The 8,700-nt window shown below is 41.8% G+C and overlaps 1 protein-coding gene across 4 annotated transcripts in view; it reads left to right on the top strand.

Moving 5' to 3' along the window:
* Positions 1-6,121, top strand: part of Edem3 (ER degradation enhancing alpha-mannosidase like protein 3) — a 62,556-nt gene extending 56,435 nt beyond the window's left edge. For 3 of the 4 annotated variants that reach the window (XM_087580174.1, XM_087580175.1, XM_087580176.1), the window contains exon 20: positions 2,355-6,121. In XM_087580174.1, coding sequence (XP_087436300.1) covers positions 2,355-2,761 — 407 coding nt within the window. In that variant the 3' untranslated portion in view covers positions 2,762-6,121. 4 annotated transcript variants of the gene reach the window in all.
* Positions 6,122-8,700: the final 2,579 nt, after the last annotated feature.

Genomic DNA, 8,700 nt, shown 5'->3' on the forward strand with positions numbered 1-8,700 from the left:
AGTAGAAATGAGATTTATTTTTGAAATCATGTATTTGCGTATTTTTATAGAGAATAGAAAACTGTTAAATGTGACAGTGTCTTGTTCTGGAACATATCTATAAATTTAATCAGCTCTTATTTTTACTGTTATTATAATTGTATATTTTAAGCACTAAGAGCTGTCATAAATTTGTTTTGTGTTTGTTTTTTTTAATTAGGAAAGAATGTACAATTTCACTTTTAGCTGCTGGCGTTTCTATTGAGGAGTTAATGATGCCTGCACTCAGTTTTCTTTACAATTCTTTATTAACTTTGGTAGTGTTCTTAAAATCAGATTTGGTTTATGTCTTAGTCAGTATTCTGTTGCTGTGAAGAGACAACATGAGCATGGCAACTCTTATAAAGGAAGGCATGTAATTGGGTCTGGCTTACAGTTTCAGAGGTCGAGTCCATTATCCTCATGGCAGGAAGCATAGCAGCATAGGCAGATCTGGTGCTGGAGAGGTAGCTAAGAGTTCTATGTCTGCAGGCAGCAGGAAGAGAAAGTGACTGGGCCTGACTTGAGCATTTGAAACTTCAGAGCCACACCTCCTGACAGTGCAGCTCTCTATGGGCCTCTTGGGGCTGTTTTCATTCAGACCACCATGTTTTAGTTTCAGTCTACAGTTATATGTGGATATATATGTGTGGATGACATTTCTTTCCACAGTGTTAGAATCCTGCTGAAGAGAGACCATGTCTTAATGTCAACCAGAGAACAGAGAATGAATGGAAGTGGGTCTAGGCTATCAAACCCCCAAAGTTCATCCTGAGCAAACACACTTCCTCCAAGAAGACTCTACCTCCTAAACTTTCCCAAATAGCACCACCTAGGGCAACTGGGGACCAAGTGTCAACATTCAAGTCTGTGGGTGACAGACTGTTCTTATTTAAACTATCACGTCATCCAAAGACTCAGGACCTGAACTGGAGAGAGTGAGCGTGTGTGCGCGTGTGTGTGCAGAAACTCCCCTAATAGGGTCATCCTAGCTGAGGGGAGACTGCGTCCTCACCTGTATGTGCCTGCCTGTCCACATGTCCTCCAGGGTTGGTTTGGTTTCATAGTAGGTCCATTTCTTCCCTCTCTGACCCCAAGCTCTGCTTACGTTCCGAAGGAGCCCTCAGATGCTGTTACCGCAGCTTTTCTTGTAGCACATGCCAATCTCCTGGATTAAAAGTGGGGTTTTTCACTTATGTGTATTCACATCCAGTTTTTGTAAATATTGTTTTCTTGTTGGGCTGTGAGGTGCTTAAAGACAGACATAGTCTTAGCTTTCACTCCTCATTTTCTCTCTGGCACCAGGAGCTGGGAGAGTTCTCTTGGCTGCATTCCAGAAAGAGGCGCAGCAGGATGTGGCCAATGGGTGACAAGGCCGATTAGATACTGTATTATAGGAACTCAGAGTACTTCCAGGGCTTTTATATTTTATGTTCATTACAAAAACTACCTGCTCAGGCTCCTAGTGAATTTTAGAATTACTTTAAAGTTCACAGATACGCAGTAATAGTTTTATTAACAATCTCAGTTCTTGTCTTTATGAAAATATTTTGATGAGTCATAATCACACCTGTAACCATCAGGTTTTTCTGTTTGAATTTAAGTGGATCACTGAGTGGACATTTCACTTTTCCAACAAATAGTTTCAAGCTACGATACATGCTATTAAAAATTTAAATTTGGGGTTGGGGATTTAGCTCAGTGGTAGAGCGCTTGCCTAGGAAGCGCAAGGCCCTGGGTTCGGTCCCCAGCTCCGAAAAAAAGAACCAAAAAAAAAAAAAATTTAAATTTATTACATTTAGGATGTTCTTGTGTGCAAACTTTCGTGAAGTTAGGTGTTAATGAATTGTATGTGTGTGCCTGATTGTATGAGTAGGGGTGTGTGTGTGTGTGCACATGGAGGCCGTAGGATCCTTTGGAACTGACAGGTATCTGTGAGTTGCCAGCTTGTTCCGTGGGTGCTGAGATCCAGTCCCGTCCTAATCATTGTCCAGTAAGCACACTTAGCCACTGAGCCATCTCTAGTTATGATGTTGAAATTTTATATGCATTTTAACATTTTTGTTTTGTGCTTTTGTTACTTATTAATCCTCATCCAAATCAGGATTATCTATTAATTATTGTTATTCCTTTCCATTTGGAGTGACATTTATTTTCACTGTCAGCCATTCTACTCATAGCTACACAGAAAATGTGATCGTAAGACCTTGACGTCAGTGCCACTGTTTCCTGCTCTGCAATGATACAACTGCTTTATTTCTTTATTTTATTGCAGAAACCAGGTGACTTTGTGAGTGTGGTGCCTGAGAGTTATGTGTTGTTTCTTTCCTGTGCAGATCCTGAGGTGGAAAATGAAGACCAGCCGTCTTCTGAAAACGACTCTCAGAATCAAAGTGCAGAGCAGATGCTGCCACTTCCTCAGACAGTCGGCTTGGCTGATCAGGAGAGCCCTGGAAACCCTCTGGAGTCTCCCTCAGAGCCACCATCGCCAGCAGACAGTGAAGAGGCTGCGGGCTTTGCGCCTTCTGAACAGATCTCTAGCCCCACAGAGACCCAGGAGACGGCAGGTCTTGATGGTGAGTGCACAGACTTAGATAACCAGCTTCAAGATCAACCCGAAACCGAGGAAGACCCCAGTCCGAACGTCAGCTGGGGTACGAAGGCCCAGCCTATGGACTCCATACTAGCAGACTGGAATGAAGACATAGAAGCATTTGAAATGATGGAGAAGGACGAACTATGACTCTCTGTAAAGTGTCTGGTGGTAGATATTTAAAAAGAAGAGGTAAACTGGTTTTCAACACCCTGTACCAGGCAGGCTCTCCTGGGAGGCTCCGAGCATTGCTCGAGCACGTTCTGACTAGGGTAAGTAGTTACCATAGGAATCTGGAGCATGCTGTGTTAGAGCTGACCTCACCGAAACGGTCCCATCCAAAGTGGAAACTCACAACCCCTCAAATGGTGGTACCCATAACCTGCAGCTCCCTGGCCAGGGAAAGATGACTGGCCATTCCTGGGTAAACAAGAAACGAAGTCGGCCATGGGAAGTGGGAACAAGAGTCAGTGCAGCTTTCTAACCGAAGGGAGTTTCACTGCCTTAGGGTTGGGGTCGGAAGCCCTCGGGGAAGATGTGAGTGAGTGTGTGGCATTGTGGCTTTGCTGCCTTCACAGGAACACTCTAAGTGACCCACGGTCATGAAGCAGATGCATTCACGGTAACAACAGCTTCTGCCATCGCTCTTACCTGCTTCAGTCAGTGACCTATGGCCAAGACAGTCGACTTGATTTCTTTTCCTCTCCCAACAACGACCTTAGCATTTAAACCAAAGGTGAAGCCAGTATACTTTTTCCATAGGTCTCCATAAAGACCCACTATGGGGCCAGGAAGAGGGTCCTAGAGATATTGTGGAAGTTGGTTGCTTAATGCTCGGGATAAAGAGAAGGAGGAACTGTAATGTTGCAATATCAGCTTCCCAATGGGCCGCCATGGGGGAAGCAATGACTACTCTAAATGGAAGTCAGCATTAGCTGCTTGTGGGTAGATTAGAAGTCTTTTCTAGTTCATTTCTCTAAGGTGGTTATCTAGCCATCAGCCTTACTCCATCCCATGTTTAGTATGCAGTTTGAGACCGAAGGCTCATCTCCAAGCCCTGTCCCATTTCCCTATCTTACAGAGCCATGAGAAACCATGGTAGTAGTCTGTATTCCTGGGGTGACTACTGTCTTTCTCCTTTGAAGCTGGAGTCTGTCACATTTTCTGTTAAATCATGGGTTTAGTTTTGTTTTAACAAATACTCCTTCTGATGTGGACTTGAAACTTAGTCTCTGGTGACCTGTGTAAAAACTAAATAGCCATATAAGTAAAAGAACAAGATGATTATTTTTTGGGTGTGGCAGTCTGGAGCTTGTCACATTTAATTATTTTTGGTTTTTCTTATTGATAGTTCTACATTGAAATCATGATTTTATTCATTTTATTTATTTTTAAGCTTATTTTAATTGCTTCTAAAGGAGTATTTGAGGGACTTAATTTTTACCATGGCATCACACAATAACTTCCCTCTAAAACATGGTTTTGAGGTACTGAATTACTTAGCCTACATATGGATATGAAAGGCAGCAGTGCTGTGCAGTGTGTGTGTGTGTGTGTGTGTGTGTGTGTGTGTGTGTGTGTGTGTATACACAGTATGACTTGGGTCCCAGGTAAACCAGCCCTTTTCTATGGGCATAAATACCTGTTCTCAAAAGGTCCAACTAAACCAAACTGGTCAGTGAGTAACAAGTCTTAGGGAATTCCTGGGGGTGGGGTAGGATGGCACAGCCTTTATTAACTTAAACCTGACAGCAAAACTGGGTATTTAGTCTCCCTGCATGTGGTTTGGTGCGAGCAGACAGACCTGCAATCCGGAGTCATGGAAGGTAGATGTGCTTTGTTTCATTTCTCTGCAAAGCTGGCAAACAGCTGAAGCTTAATTATTTGACTTGATTGATAGGACTGGAGCGGGAGAAATGGAACAGATGTTCCTCTGAGACTTTGATTACAGAAGCCTTGTGTGGATTGGTTTTGTATTTGTAGCTCAAAGCCATTGTTGTCCAAATCAAACTCTGCTAAGTTATCAAAGCTATGTATTTTTTTTCCCTTGAGAACTTAGGGCATAAAGGGGAGCCCATGACACTAGGAAAGCCAGCTTACTGCCACTTGCCATTCCTCTGGCCACTAGGAGGTGCTGTTGCCCTTCATTGAGGTCTAGATGTACCTATTGATTTGTTTAGAAAAACCAAATTCTTTAAGACATTTTACTTACTATCTAGAAGGAATAAACTCCGTTTCCCCTACTTAAGAAAGGAGCAATATGTTCCCCTTCAGAACACAGCATTCTAACTGACTTTCCATTCATTTTCGCATTTCACATACTGCCACAAAGTAGTCTTTGAGTTCACTAGAAAATTCCAACAGCATAGTTTTTTTTTAATATTTTCTTTTCATTGTTGTTGATGTTGTTTGTTAAAAACCTTTCATAGATATTTTATTTACTTGCTGAAGATTCAGGGAATTCTGAGACCCTGAGTTTAGAAACATCTGGTCTACCTCAGTTAAATGTTGACTGCTTAGAAATAGAGCTGAAATGATCACCACAGCCATAAAATGGTTTGACTAAGAAAGATTTATATAATGTTTACAAACCTGGAATCAAGTCAGATTACCTGAAAGCTAAAGATTAGGGTTAGAGCAAGTATTTAATTCAGGTATTTTCAAGTCTTAAAACTTGTTTACCTAGTAAAATTAGGTGTTTTTTCTCACATAAAAACTCCATTGAAATTATATGCCCTAATTTGCAATATTTTCCCCATAAAAATTAAATGTGAAAGAATAGTAATTTACTAGGTATGTTTGGGGCGGGATATTTTGTTAATAGGTTTTCTTTTTCCTTCTAACCTGTGTAATGAGCTTCCGAAAAGAGTATAACTGTTTTAGAACAAATTACTTTGTCATTTTCCTTTCCCTTTTTCTTTACAGTGTTAGGTATTTTTAAATGAAAAATTATGCACTCTCTGACTTCAATTTCACTAATGTAATTATTTTCTTGGGAATTCTTTTAGATTTAAATTACCATCATATAAACCTTTCTTATAGCAAAGCCAGCGTTTGTTTTCTCACCAAACTCCATGCCAGACTCATCATAAAGAAAGCTCAGCCTAAGTAATTCAAACAGTGCTTATAGTTTTAGAGGGAGGGTAGCATTTACTAAATATTCCAGCTGGTTGTTTTATGCACAAGGCTACAGTCAGAACATAGAAAAAAAAAAACATTCTGTGAATGAAACATTGTATGTTCAGATTTTATAAAAAGACATTTTTAAAAGCCCAATTTACAGCCGTATATTTTCTTATGATGTAATTTATGAAAAAGCTGTCTGTACTAACAGGTGCTGTAACACTACTGTTGTTGGGTTTTATTGTTTGGTGATAAATGTAAACAATATTTCTAATGGAAACTATGTACTGTGATGTAAAAGTCTGGGCAAAATGTATAGAATCCTTGTATATAATTGTGTATTTGATTATATTACTGATTGTAAATTTAATAAAACATGTAAATATTCTGGTCTAGTTTTAAATTTCAGATTTTTAGAATCATTGTACAAATATCTAGAATTTGGTATGTCTGTTTTCCTTTTGTTTCTCTTTACCCCAGGGCAGTGAATCCGCAGGCGTTTTGGGGTAGAGAAACCAATGCAAGCATCACTTCTAAAACTCAGATAGCACCCAGTACAAACGAGTTTAAAAACAGTAGTAATTTTGTGTCACTGTTGGTAACATTTGTGTCTTGAATTTACTTATATTTAATAAAATTACTTGCCCTCTTTTAACATTATCATCAAAAGTAGGTTCATTACTTACTTTTTATTCCGGTATTGAAGACCATGACCAAAAGCAGCTTTGGGTTTATGGTTCCCAAGGGTACAAAAGTCCATCGTCATCATGGCAGGGAGTGGCAGCCATCAGACTTGGTAGCATAACGCCTGAGAGTTCCTACCTAGAACCATAAGCAGGAATCAGCAAATTGTGGTGGCAGAAGCAAGGCCACGCCTCTAAACCTCCTCAAATGGTGTCACAGACTGGGGATCAGATCCTTACACGCCAGAGCCTATGGCGGCAGGAGGGTAGTGACGGCATGCCTCATTAAAACCAGCACACTGGCCTTGGCCCTTTTCTGTTCGTCCCCAAGAAGCCGCTGCATTTCAGTCACACCCTCTGATGGCTCTGAACAGACACAGTAAGATCATGTGGTGTTCATTGTCAGTTTAAGACTTGGACAAGTTCCAGGCATCTTAGTCAAAGTACCAAATTTAATGACCGCGCACTGGAGGGGAGCTCTGGTTTAATTCCGAAGGCGAACCTGAGCTCGTCCCAGTGGTCACCCTCTTCCTCAGGCCTGATTCACCTCATTTCTGCTGACCTTTGCTCAGCCGACTCCCTTCCTACTTAGCTCATCTCCCATCTGAGACTGAAAGTTATGAGGTAAGAGTATCTGGTCTGCGCTTCTCTGGGCGATTGGCCCAACCTCACTATCTGCCCAGCTCTTCCAAGACAATGAAAGTACCACAGCCAGACTTTTGATGATAATGTTAAAAGAGGGCAAGTAATTTTATTAAATATAAGTAAATTCAAGACACAAATGTTACCAACAGTGACACAAAATTACTGTTTTTAAACTCGTTTGTACTGGGTGCTCCATCTACTTAGAGGTGAGTCCTTTGAAGGTTAATGGAGAAGAGTAACTACCTACCTGTTAATAAATACAGCCTGGGCACTTAGACCTCACTTGTTAGCCTGAGCTTGTGTTGGGCTAATCAACTACTATGTGCTCTCGTCAAAGGCATTGCCATTGACGGGCCTCTTGAAGACTCGATCTGTAAAAAAAGGCTAGTATAGGTTATGGGGGAACGTTCCCTTAGAAATCCTGTGGTGCTCTGAAGGGCAGGGACTTTGACCACCAGCTCTGTCTTACAGCAGCAGGTGATGCTGAGGTAATGTTAGGATTTATAATAGCATGTGACTTCTCAGAGTCAGTTTCCTCACATGGCTGATGAGAGAACCAAAAAGGAAATAGACCAAAGTTAGAGAACCGTCATTCTGGAGGGCTAGCTGCTTCCACAGGAGTCACTCTGACATCTCCAGCAGCCTTCCTCCACTTTGTCTACTCACTCTCTTTCAGCTTCTTCGTCTATAGACTTGTCAAAACTTCCCGACAGAAATGGGTCCTGACAGCTGCTACAACTAGAAATGGTAAGCCTTGCAGCCACTCATCTGCCCTACCTTAGAACTATTAAACTGAATCAATTCTAGCCTGTCTTCTTGTTAGCAGCCACGGTGATAGACAGTTTCCAGATCCCTCTTAGCCTGCTCTCAAAAGGACCCTTTGCCTGGAAATCTGGGGAAAGGTTTTCTGAGTCTGGAGCAGGTCTAGGAGGCAAAAAGTCCAGGCTACCCCACACACCCAACTCTTGATGGGCAGGACAGCTTTCAGGGAGGAAGTGACTTCAACAAAGAGGGAGGATTTCAACTGGGAGCTTCTGGGTGGGGTGTGGGAGATCTGTGCCCCAATCTGGTTCTTGACTGCCTTTTGCTATTGCCTAGCTGGCCAAACCCTAACCCTAACCCTCCAACCTCAAGTCACTGTGATTCCAGTGATCATGATGACACAAGCTAGATTTGCCTGTGATTTCCCACTTAACATCTGTGGGAAGGTGAGCATCTCAATCTTCCAGCCATCTTGGAGAGGACATTGCTGTCTGACATCTTTACTTTTTGAGATTGCCCTTAACTAAACATGCCCAGGCGTGTACATCCTAAACTAGCCGCATACCCACCCAGAACTGCTTTTTCCAGATGAGTAAATTCCCTGTCTGACCTTTGTCATGGGAGACTTGCTATTGGGGGAACTGCAGTCTGTGTTCTCATGCCTTCAGGCAACAGAAATCCACTCTTGTATGCCTTGGCTGTGACTTTGGCTTTCACTGATCAAGATGCACATTCATTGTGTCATTTTACTGCACAACTAAAGCCATCTGTTTCTTTAAGTGATGTGATCTCAGTCTGTAACCTTTGTTCACCGGATTGAATAGCACCAAGACCACCAAATTTCTCAGAATCAATCCTTGGCTACCTTCCCATCTC

The sequence above is a fragment of the Rattus norvegicus genome, chromosome 13 (assembly GCF_021556685.1).
Source record: "Rattus norvegicus strain SHRSP/BbbUtx chromosome 13, alternate assembly SHRSP_T2T, whole genome shotgun sequence".
NCBI classification, from domain to species: domain Eukaryota; kingdom Metazoa; phylum Chordata; class Mammalia; order Rodentia; family Muridae; genus Rattus; species Rattus norvegicus.